The sequence below is a fragment of the Giraffa tippelskirchi genome, chromosome 5 (assembly GCF_054371585.1).
Source record: "Giraffa tippelskirchi isolate mGirTip1 chromosome 5, T2T-mGirTip1v1.2.pri, whole genome shotgun sequence".
Lineage (NCBI taxonomy): Eukaryota > Metazoa > Chordata > Mammalia > Artiodactyla > Giraffidae > Giraffa > Giraffa tippelskirchi.
In genome coordinates this window covers 159,255,202-159,267,346 of record NC_137279.1, presented here as the reverse complement: position 1 = coordinate 159,267,346, position 12,145 = coordinate 159,255,202, and the positions used below count along the sequence as shown (strand labels likewise).

The following is a 12,145-nucleotide window of genomic DNA, read 5'->3' as shown; positions in this document are numbered from 1 at the left end:
CTGGTTCCTCTCTTCCCCCCTCTTCTTTCTTTTGTCCAGTTCGATTTAGGCCCTGTGTATTTGCCAGGATGATTTCCTTTCAGGACACAAGAGGCTTTATTGTGCTCCTCAAAGCATGTGGTCAAAGAATAACATCTAAAAGTATACAGGATGAGTAGTTTTTCGGTTTAGACTTCAGGTTTTTTTTTTCCTTCAAGTCCTCTGGAAATCAAAGGTAGCGTGTGTGACCAGGAAATCTTATCCCAACCTCCATGTAGCTATCATTTTGCCATTTATCCTGGGATCAAACGAGTCCTTGCTTTACCTAATTGAATCTCTTGGACACGGATGAGCCTTCATCTGACTGAATCAACCCAAATGCAACCGTTTCTGATACTGTCAACTCAGAGATTTCAGAAGCATTTAATTTTGCTTGAGGTTAATGATTTTTCTGTGAATAAATGTGGTGAATTTGGTAGGGTAGCTCTGGAGAAAAGTTGGCAAAAGCCATGTACTTTTTTATTTCACTTGAGAAACTGACTCTGATACTAAACCATAATTGGTCACTTTGTTTAGCTAACAGAGAAAGAAGTGCCAGCATATAGAGTGACATATCACCAGACTGTTGCCCAAAGCTAATCACCTAAGGGCTTATGAAAGGAAAAGGTAACTGGTAACTGGGTCCAGCAGGTATATACAAGGCTGTAAATAAATGTCAAATGAGCAGAAGCATGCATGAGGGCTGTGCAGGTGGCCTCATTTTTTCCTTTGGACATTATGGTAGCTAATCGGGTAAAATCTTTGATACCAGTTGATGATTATATGTCACTTTTTTAAATTTTATTTTAGAAATATTGAGCTGAGAGGAGCATTTTACATCATAAAATCTACCTCATGCACATCTAAGGAGACTGAGTAGAAGAGAGATGCTCTGACTTGTCCAAAATCACCCAGGATTCTTGGTACAACACTTGTCCTACTTGAGCTCCATTTACTCTTCTATCGCTTTTGATCCTCTGTGCCTGTTACAAGAACATTGTAATAACATCTCATTGAAAAGGAGATGTTGTGAGATTCATCAGAGAAGACATCCATGATGATATAAAACCTCTCCCTTCACCTGTTCTCCATTCATTCTACTCTTCTTTGTTTGGAAGCCTGTATTCCAGGCGGTGAGCTAGGTGCTGAGGGTTCAGTCAAAAACCAGGTGATCGAGTTTCCTGCTCTGCCATAGCTGCCCTCACCAGATTGGAACACCCACACTATGTATGTATTTTAAGTGGACATAAATACTTGGTTGTGCAAGTTACACTTGGAACATTGACAACCCCCAACAAAGACACTGAATTTCAGTTTCAGGAGAGTAAGATCAGCTTCAGAGTCTTAAGGTTTACTGTTTGTCTTTCCTTTACTTTTACCAGTGAAAACCCCCCTTTATCCCTAAGATAGATCTTGATTTCACCATTGGAAAGGCCACCGTTAAAATGTGTCATTTTCCAAATTGTAACTCTAATTGCACTTTTCCTCTTGTCTTCCAGTCCTGGTACCTGGGATAAAAGTCGCAGCGTCCCACCATCCACCAGACAGACCACCTGACCCCTTCTCAACTCTGTAACATGGACGCATCCTCAACCCAGCGCGGTTACAACTTCACTGTCACTGGAAGGGGAGAATCAAATCAACTTGTACATGGAAACAGCAAGCATTATGGTCCAACAGCAAAGGCCATAACCTTTTGGGATTTTTTTTTTAATACTTTAGGAACTGTTGTAATTTTCTCATATGGTGCTGGAAATGGCTGGGCTTTGTAACATTTGAAGTGTTTCCGTGGTTGCGTGAGCATTAGGCAGTGTGGCTAGAGAAGGTCTACCCTTGCTCACTGACTTCCTGTTGTAACACACTTTCTTTACGGAGCCCGGCTGTTTCACAGTATTTCATGAATTTACCCACACCGGTGTGAGCCTCTTTTGAGCAATCAGGAGGCACCTGGAGAACTAAATCTTTTGTAGTAGCTGAGATCTGCAATATATATAACTTACGGGACAGTCAAAGGGCAATGTTTTTCTGTAACATATTGGAAAAAGAAATCGCAGTTATGTTCCTTTTTTGTTTTTTCTTTTAGTTTGGTTTGGTTCAGCAGTCAGCCGTTAACTAGATAACATGGCCCGGAAGGACAGTGAATCCACTCACGTTGCAGAATAATTCCGAAAATGGCAAACTACTACTACTACTATTCAGTTTTTTAAAAGTTTTGAAATGCTGCACTTACATTTAAAAGAAAAAAACATTTTTTCAACAATTTCAACAATGACACAAATTCACATGGAAATGGGGAAGATGGTCTGTTTTGACAGAAACTGACAGGAATCAATCAAAACAATCGAATTTTGAATTGAGTAAAGTGCAATTTCATTGGATAGCTAAATATCTTTGTAAGATAGAGATTGTTGAAAATTCTATTTTTGTTTTTCAAGTCCTTCCACCCCAGGACTCTAAATTATTGGGGTAAAAAACAGCCTTGCAAGAAAAAGGGGAGCTATTTTTGCTTTTTATGTTTTTTATTGTTAAACTTGTATCCCTTTAAAAACTGAAGGAAAATTAAAAAAAAAAAACAAAAAAACAAATCTAATGGTGCTTTTACCACAATATGTTAACTACATTAAATGCTAATTAATTATTTTCTGTTATCAAAGCACATAACTAAAATAAAATCATGGTATCTGTTAATTTTATAAGCTAGAAGTCACTAGAATGGATTATGCCAATTCTGAAAATTTTTACATGTATCTGGCAACATAGGATTTATCAGTTATCAGACACTTCATTGTTCCAGAGATTGTCCAGAAAATTTCAAGACCTTTGCGCCCCTGACTGGGCTATGGGAAAATAATTTTAATAATAATAATGAAACCAATACTGAGACAAATGCTGGTGCCCATTCAGATCAAGGGTACTTGTTAGGGAAAAAAAAGTTTGCACCCCCAAATGTCCTGTATCTTATGTAAAAAAAAAATACAAAAAACAAACAAAAAAATAACAAAAAAAAGTGCAAGTGATTTTTCTACCAGACAGCGAAGCACCCCTTTGCTTCCCATGCAACTTCAAGAAGGTTTCCTATACTATACATATATATACGTTCTGGTTGGCGAGCCCTGCTGATCAGAGAAAGTCTCTGCATGTTCTAGTGTTAGTAACTAATTTTTATATAGTTAATGTAGGATAAAGTAGAGTGCATTAAGACACAATATTGTAATCCCTACTCTAGGCACTTGCCTTTAAACTATGTTTTTCAGCCCTTCAGAAGGGTTCTACTACTGTCCTATACAATCAAGTAACTGAAATTCTTGGGAAGACACTTTGCTCCTCATCTTTCCCCCCCGAAACAATGTTGTTTTGTTTTGTTTTTTTTCCTTAATTTGCACGAAAACAAAAATTCCATATCAATGTGCCTTGCCCTGGATAGCGATTATTTGTGGAATTGTTGCACATGCTCCTCTATTGAAAGGGGTTTTTCCCTAGTCAAGCATTTGGAGACACTTTTTGTAAATGTGACTTTTATGTCAGCCATTGTCAGTTTCAACATCTAGAACTAAATAGAGAGTTAGTTGTCCCGCAGATAGGAGTAGTCTTTATTGTCCTCTGTGGTCAGTGGCAGTGCTATTCTGAGATCTGTAGATGCTTAGAATATCAGTATTTTGGATGTTGCTGCATTTTACAATTTATTTGGAGTCTTCCTTTATTTCCCCCCGACCCCGCCCCCAGATATATGAAAATATGCAATACCTGCTTATATCGTGTAGAAAAGCTTAGCGATGATTAATTTTTCTTTTATTTTTTTTATTTGACCAAAGTCGGTGCTGCACTTGACGCAGTGTGTTTTAGGTGTCTGTCTTTGTACTTTTTTTGTGATTTTTGAATGCACGTGCGCAGGAAGGGCTCCTCTTAGAGAAGCAGTCAAACTGTGAAGCACTAAGCTGACCCTGCTTCAAGCAATTTTGTTTTTACAACTGTTCCTTTCACAAGCAAGCCTTAAAAAAAAAAAAAAAAGACAACTTCCCTTTTCTTCAGCTCCCACACCCCATTTTTCTTAGCAGACTGCAGTCAATCCACATTCAATACAAAGTATATAATGCCCATTTTTATATGCACGTTTTTAAACTTCCAAGTTCTGAAAATTGTTTACTGGTTATCTCTATTTAAGGAAAAAAAAATAAAATAAAACATTTTGGATTTTCATATGTGTCTGATAAGTGGTTGAATAGTCGTTTGGCGCTGTTGTATGGTGTGATTGTCAGTATATGGTGTCACTTCCTCTAGCCAGCCAGCATACTTTGCCTTCCCCTATAGCACTTAGCTGGGCATTACTTTATTATGACATATGTGCACTAAAAAAAGAAAAAAGAAAAAAAAAAGAAAAAAAATAGCAGCTTTCAGTGCTTCACAGTGAAGGGAAAAAAGCCTAGACAAACATTTTGTCAGAACCTTGCGATAAGCCAAGGTATTACCAGTAAATTGGTTGTATATACAATAAAATTGCACCCTTTTTTTAAAACAAAACAAACTAAGCAATAGTTTGGGCAGTTTTAGTTGTTTTTAGTGAGCATGTTGTAGTCATGACTGCAAAGAGAGAGATTAACTGCCCACTCAGAAGATATGTAATTTGTATTGTTGTATAGTTTTATTGATTACACTGATTTATTCTACCCTATTTTATAATGCAGGACTTTTGTAATGTTGTTTAAATGAGGAAAAATTTCTGTCAAATTAGCCTAGTGAAATTTCTGATTGTTCATTATAAAGGCAGCGTTCATAGAATGGCTTTTCTTTCTTTCCCGCCCCCTCTCCCTTTGGGAACTGGATTTAAGTTTAAAACTTTCCTGTTTCCTTTTTTTTTTTTTTGTAAGTATTTAAATACAGGTTTTTTTTTTTTTTCTTTCAATGGTATAGCATATTCCTATGCTTGAGAAGTATAGGTCTACTGAAAAACCATTGTAAATGGACGTTACAGGTATGCTGTATTTTTGAAGGTATTCTGTTGTATTAAGTTTGATGAAGCTAAAATTAGGGAACTCTGAACAGATTTGCAGGAAAAAAATGTTTTAAAGGCTTTAAAACATTAGGGAGGCAGTCTAGGGTGATAATGAACAGGGGTTAAGTATTAAACACACTAAGTTATATTTTTGTTCATGTTTCATTGTCCAGAAAGCAGCAGGAAACTGTAGTTTAGTTGTGATCAAGCAGGAAAAAAGAAACATCAACAATACGAGTGTTCAACCTTTTTAGACTCAAAGTCAAGCGAAGATGTTTGAGGAAGACGTTGCTACCTGGGGTGTGTAGACTGACAGACTGAGGGCCATCCACACTTGAAGGCCCAGCCCTTGATTCTGAGACACATTCGAATTTTTTCTCTCCCTTCAAATGGCATTAACAATATTGGCAAAGATAAGTCCCTCAAATAACTCTCCATTTTTTTCTTTGGGAACTGAAGTCAGAGGCACAAACACTAAATCATATCATTTTCCTGTATCCTTTTTTTTTTCTTCTGGCCCATCCCCTGCCACAAAAATGCTCCTTGTCTGACCGTTAGTGGGCAGAGGCCCTCTTTCCAAAGCCCACTCTCTCCATCCCACAGGTTTTTCTTTCTTTGAGGTTAGAACTAGGTTTTTTGTTTCTTCACACCCTGGCATGACAGTTACTATGTCAGCTCCTCCCCGCCCCACCCCACAGCCAGGCGTGGTCTACAGGCAGGCCAAAGTCCACTTCCTGAAGCGTGTATTCTTCACATTATGACAGGTGAAGTGTAAAGGAACCCAGACTTCCCAGAGTCACAGTATTCAGACAGCCCACTGGAAGACGCAAAACCCTGTCTCAAAAAGTTTGTCTTTCACTTTTCAAGTCCTTATCCTCATAGGCTTTGAATTCTGTGGTTATAGTGTCATAGTTACAAAATCTGGATTAAGAAAAAAAAATGTTTTCCTTTTGATTTTTTTTTTGTGGGGAGGGGTTTCTAAGAATGTCTTTAATGTACATGGCATCATGTCTCTGGAAGTATCATTTTGTCCATAGTTGTAGTGGTCTCTCTTTCTCTGTTTCATATTCTTTCTTTCTTTTTCTTCTTGTCTCTTCTTCCTGGTAGCAGGCCTCCATAGAACAAATTTAAAACACAACTGGCATGGTAATGTACGGAGAGCTTCAGTGGCACCTCACCACCCACCCTCCGAGACCTGTCCTAAGACTTAAGACAGTCTCAGAAAGCTGCACTGCCCCCAGCACAGCTTTCATTCAAATCAGCTTTTCCAAGGCCACTTTCGTCCTGAAGTCAATGCATGTATTTACTGTTTGACAGTAAACCCGCTCTGCCTTCTCCACGTCCAAGGCTGTGCATTCGTCTAATTAGTGTCGTGTATGTTTTCCTTTTATTTTTTCCAATAAAAAAGCAGTGGGATGAAAATTGCTTTGATATATAGCAGGTAACATTGAAGCTATTCCATAGCACTTAACTGTAGTGAATACTGTGTCACCAATCCTGAAATCAATTTAATGTTTAATGCAAATCCATTACATGGTGCTATTACAGGCTGACAAAATGATTTACACAAATGTGACAACTTGGGCTCAATTCACTCTGCTTTCCAACAGTGTAAATGCATAGCAGTGTTTATCTGCATGAGAACTATGCACTAATCTATCTGAACAAAAAAACTATATCAACTTTGGTATCTACTTTCCGTTTACTTCAATCCTTGCCTTTTTGGTCATTGTTATAATGCCAGCTTTAGGACAGAAAGAATTATAAGAAAACCAGCATAATACCTGATATATTAAAATGTAGTGCCTGTGAAATCTGTATTATATTGCTCTTCTGAAGTAAGATTTTTCTACACCGGTAGCCTTCGCTGTCTGTCAGTCAGGACCTTCTGGTATAGGTGATGTAAAATAACCGTACAATATTAATGCATGCTATTCCATAATGCTTAGTGAACTGTATGAATATTACTCAAGATTATGTTAGTCTTTTTTTCTGACTTGGTTCTTGTCAGCTAGGTTTAAAGGTATTTCACTGAGAACGCAAATTCTGTCTTTTCTTGATTTCGGCAGTTTTCAGTATTTTGGAGGTATACATTTACTTAAACTCAGTATTACTTGTGTTTTTGTTTTCGTTTTTGTTTTTTGTTTTCTTTTTCCTAGGGGATAAGCATGGGTGTTTGATTTCAGAAATCAGTCCCTGGCAAGACTTTTGTCTCAAAACAACCATTTGAATTTCAAGAACTCTACTCTGAAGACACTGAGGACATTTCAAAATGAGGGACATTTCCCTTCACCCTCGAATGAAGCTTTGCCGATATTGAAGCATTTTCTTAATGGACAATGTTCAGCCAGGTACCCATGCTTGATCCGTCTTCACACCAGACTTCCTCGTATTAAAAGAAAAAAAATGAAAAAAAAAAAAATCTTTACAGAATCACGTGGCTATTTAGTTTCATGCACAGTTGCAATATTTTCTTCAAAAACAAAACTCTGTACAAACTTTGGGCCCGATTCATAAGAAAAAGAAATTGGCTATTAACACGGGATTTTTTTTTTAATATAACTTTTTTCTTTTTTGGTCTAAATTTGAAATGACTTGCTTCCCAAATGAAATCTTTTATCTAATTTTTTTTTTCCTAAGCCAGCACTGATCTGCCTTTTATTCCCCTTTTGTAATCAATTAGGGGGATGGGGAAATGGAGAGCAGATTTCAGAAATGTTCAGAAAGATAAGAGGGGACCACCTGCCCTTGAGCATAGTAACAAGGGAGGCAGCAGCCTGTAGGGGCAAGACTTTGCCTGAGTGCCAGACATCATGAGTTTCCACATGAGCATCACATTTCCTGATGCTATTCAATTCAAAAAACACAATTTCCAACGTGTGTCTGAACCACAAGAGTATATGGTGGAAGTGCCACCGCTAACCCAACCCTACCACCTTCGCAGTGGAGAATACCCACCAGGGTGTTTGATGTGAACTTGTGTCTCTCCATGGTGGTTTCTAGGACAAACGGTGTCCAATGAATGGAGCTATTTTTCCTGCTGTTTTTATGCTCAGCTTCTCAAAATGACAGAAGCTTTTTTCCCTTTTTTATTCTATTTGTGTTATTTTTATGTTTTTAATTTTTTTTTTAGTAATGGTCTATAATTTAGCACTGTTTTTTTCAAACATCTCAACCGAAGGTCACAAGGCCACTGGCTACGTTGGGATGGAGGCCTGAAGGAGTGCACTTTCTCCCTAGTCTCCGACCGCCTTTCTGCGCTGTGAAGGCATTTGGTAGCATCACCGCTGAGGTACTGGCTTGACCTAGAGCTGGAGGTTTATCAGATTCTAGGAAGTCCTCAAGGTAGACTTTCAAAGGCAAATACACGACCCTCCTCCCCTGCAGCCCTGACCTCTTACCAGAACAAAGTTCACTGAGGGCTTGTCCCACCACCCTTCGAAATCTGTCTGCTCAAGATACCTCCGTTTTTGTTTTTTGGGTTTTTTTTTGTTTGCTTGTTTTTTGCATTTCAAATTGTGGGAGAAGGGGATTAAACACTTCCAATGATAAGAGATCTGTTGTGAAATTGAACACCCCCGTGTTAATAAGTTGGTTTGACATTTGTTTTTTATGAGCCGGGCCCCCTGTGCCTCTAGTATACTTGTATTGACTCTCATAGTTACCCTTTTAGTTTGACTGTGTTCTGTGAAAATTTGTAATTGGTTGAGAATCACTGTGGGCGTCCATTCTTATTCAACTAAATCTCCACAGATTTTTTGAGCTGGTGTGGATTAGTTTAACTCTTGTATTCAACCATTAGTGCTACCACCTTCTCACATTACAATACAATTACTGGAAGCAAGTACTGCATTTCCTATGCAACAAAAAAGGAAAATAAAAAATTGCTAATGCTATGGAAGCTGTGTCATCATTTGCTTTAAATCACACCTAGAAGGTGGCATTTGAGTGATAGTTATGGGTGTGGATCAGAGTTTCCCCTAAAGACACCCAGTCTTTGCACCTGTCGCTTGCATCATCCTTGACAGATGTCAGGCGCCCTCCACAGGGTTCTCATGAGCCATGTTGGCTTTTTTTTTTACCTATTTGTGTGTGTGTGCGCACTCAGTCACTCAGTTGTGTTATTTACCTTTATGTCTTGTCTTTGCCGTTGGACTGAAAGCTTCTTGGAGGCAGGGGTAATATCTTATTCTCTGTATCCCTGGATCTTAGCACATCCAGTGTACTTAGAACATGTGTGTTTGTGTGTGTGTGTGTGTGTGTGTGTGTGTGTGTGTGATCAGTCATGTCTGAGAGTTTGCAACCCTGTTGACTGTAGCCTGCCAGGCTTCTCTGTGCATGGGATTTTCCAGGCAAGAATACTGGAGTGAGTTGCCATTTCCTCTTCCAAGGGACCATCCTGGCACAGGGATCAAACCCTTGTCTCTTACATCTCCTGCATTGGCAGGCGGATTCATTACCGCTGCACTACCTGGGACACCCTTTTTACCTACTTAGACAAATGCAAAACTTCACACTCACATAGTGCTTATTGTGTGCTTGAGACTGTTCTCAGTGCTTTAGATTTCTTGTTGTTCAATTGCTAAGTCATGTCCAGCTCTGCGACCCCATGGACTGAAGCATGCCAGGCTCCTCTGTCCTCCACTGTCTCCTGGAGTTTGCTCAAATTCATATCCATTGAGTCGGTGCTTTAGATAGTGTATCAGTTAAGGCCCAGTCTGGAACCAGGAAAAGGGTCCAGTCAGTTTTTCCAACACAAGTACAGCCACCACCCCTGGAGTTAGAGAAACATAAGTGAAAGGTTGGGTTACCAAACCAGAAGCTCCAAGGAGGGACTCCCTACAGATATTTGGATCTTTACTGAGAGGAGTCACCGTGAGGCCCTCATGAGTCACCACATGGCCCTTACTCAGACCTCTCAGAGGATGTGGGCAGCTGATGCTGGGCCCTCAAGGGGGACACAGCCACAGGTACCAGCACTTCAGAGGCAGTAAAATGTGACTGGTGCTGGGAGAGTTGAAAGGAGCTGGAGCGGTTTGCACCCCTATCCTCTGTAGCTATCACGTTGTGTGTAGGAAATGAACCCAGAGTAAAGTTCCTTCCCTCCTGCTCCTAGGCTCCTGCCAGAGTTTCTCATCGGCTTTATCGAAACAGAGCCATCCAGCAAAGGAGTCTGGGAAAATATCATAAGGAAACCATGGCCCCATGGAACAGCGTATAGAAGGGTGGGCTTGGAGACCAGAGACAACAAGTAAATAAGCACTATCTTAATCCAGTTAATCCTCACATGGGATCACTTCCATTTGTAATCCCCCTTCTAGAGATGAAGAAATTGAGACAAAGAGAGATTCAGTAATTTACCCAAGGTCATTCAACAAATACATGGCAGGGTAGGATGTGAATCTAAGAAGTCTGGCTCCAACATCCTTCCTATAATCACTACAATATATTGACTGAACTGTTTATTCAGTAAATATCTTTTGAGTACCTATTATGGACCAAGGGCTAGGGCTAGTCAGTAAGCAAAGACTGGGCAACTATTCTTAGGAAGTGCACAGCCTAGTGGGCAAGATAAGCATTATTCCAACAAACAGCAGCAAAGGTAAGTATTTACCTTTTTGCACATCTCTCAGCTATTGGGTGCTATAAAGGATACACATAATTGCTGTGAAAGTTGACTGAGGCTGGTAAGACAGATAGAAATTAACCAGGCAAAGGGGGTAGGCAGCTGGGAGAATGTTCTAGGCAGAGGGAATAGCATGTACAAACAGCCTGTAATAGCCCTAGGAGGGGGTTGAAAGAAGGCCTGTTTGGATGAAGAGAAAAAGAGGAAATATGGTACAAGATGAAGCTTCATGTTTAGATCACGATATTGTGGGGCCTTGCCAGCATATTAGAGAACTTTGTCTTCCCTGCAAGAGCGTCATAAAACATGTATCAGTCAGATTAGGCTAGATCTATGCCGTGACACAAACAGGTCCAAAAGTGCAGTGTATTACAACAAAACAATAAAAGTTTGCATCTTATTTTGCATGTCTGTCAGGGGTTGCTGGGGCTTCTGTAAAGAATCTCCACATTCTAGGACCCAGGGTGAAAAGCGACCACCACCAGGATAGTTGAGGGATGCGTCAGCATGGTGGAGGAAGAGCATGGCAGGACACGCACTGGCTTTTAACAACTCTCTGCAATTGACACACACCCCTTGCGCTCACATTTCATTGGCCAGAGCACATCATGAGCAAAGTCAGAGCAACAGGACCAGGAAGGATAACCCTCCCTCAGGAGACTAGAGAGCAGATTAGTTCTGGGCATGGGTGGTGCAGTGTGGAGAGTAGGCTGAGTGGAGAAATCCAGAGAGAACACACTACAGCAACCAGAGAGAGGACGGACGCCTGGGCTGTGGCACCCATGATGGAGTGGACGAGAAGTGGACAGATCAGAGAGGTTATGAAGCATGTTAATAGCTACTGTGTATTGACCTCTTTTATGTGCTAAGTGCTGTAGGTGATTTATCCCATTAAATTTAATATTTTCTCTCTTATTATTGCAGGTTTCAAAAAGGTAGAGTCCATTCTCAAAACACATTTGTAACTCAGGTGAATGGATCGTTTTTTCCCATACATGCTTTAGAGTCCAAGTTAGAATCAGTTACTACCTTTCAGTTATTACTCAGGCCAATAGCAGAACTTTGGTCTTTTATTAGTTGGAGTTAAGACTTGGAGTTAAAGTCAGTTAACACTGCTCCTTCACTGACATACTCTAGGACAGATTATGTGTAGATACCAGGCTCAAGGTGAAGGCAAGGTTGAGATCAAAGCACAGGGTCAGGTGCAAGACTGCCTGGATTGAATCTTGGCCCTGTATTTTATTAGCTCTGTGGTGTTGGCAAGTGCCTCAGTTTCTCCATTGGTAAGATGGGAAGAATAATAATAGCATGCAACCACCTCACGAGGCTGCTGTGAGTATTTGATGAATTAACATTTGTAAAATAGCTAGCAGTGGCCTGGCCATTGTTAAATGCTATGAGAATGCTATGACTTAAAAAAAAAAAAGTAACTGATTCCAAAATATATAGCTAAGTCATTCTTTCAGCACACTGATGGCATAAGTTTTCTTCCTTGTCATTTCCAGGTCTCT

At 39.8% G+C, this 12,145-nt stretch overlaps 1 protein-coding gene across 9 annotated transcripts in view; it reads left to right on the top strand.

Moving 5' to 3' along the window:
* NFIA (nuclear factor I A) overlaps positions 1-4,215 on the top strand; it is a 390,608-nt gene extending 386,393 nt beyond the window's left edge. For all 9 annotated transcript variants that reach the window (XM_081486641.1, XM_081486647.1, XM_081486644.1 and 6 more), the window contains one exon: positions 1,518-4,215. In XM_081486641.1, coding sequence (XP_081342767.1) covers positions 1,518-1,535 — 18 coding nt within the window. In that variant the 3' untranslated portion in view covers positions 1,536-4,215. The remainder of the gene's footprint in view (positions 1-1,517) is intronic.
* The last annotated feature ends 7,930 nt before the right edge of the window (positions 4,216-12,145 follow it).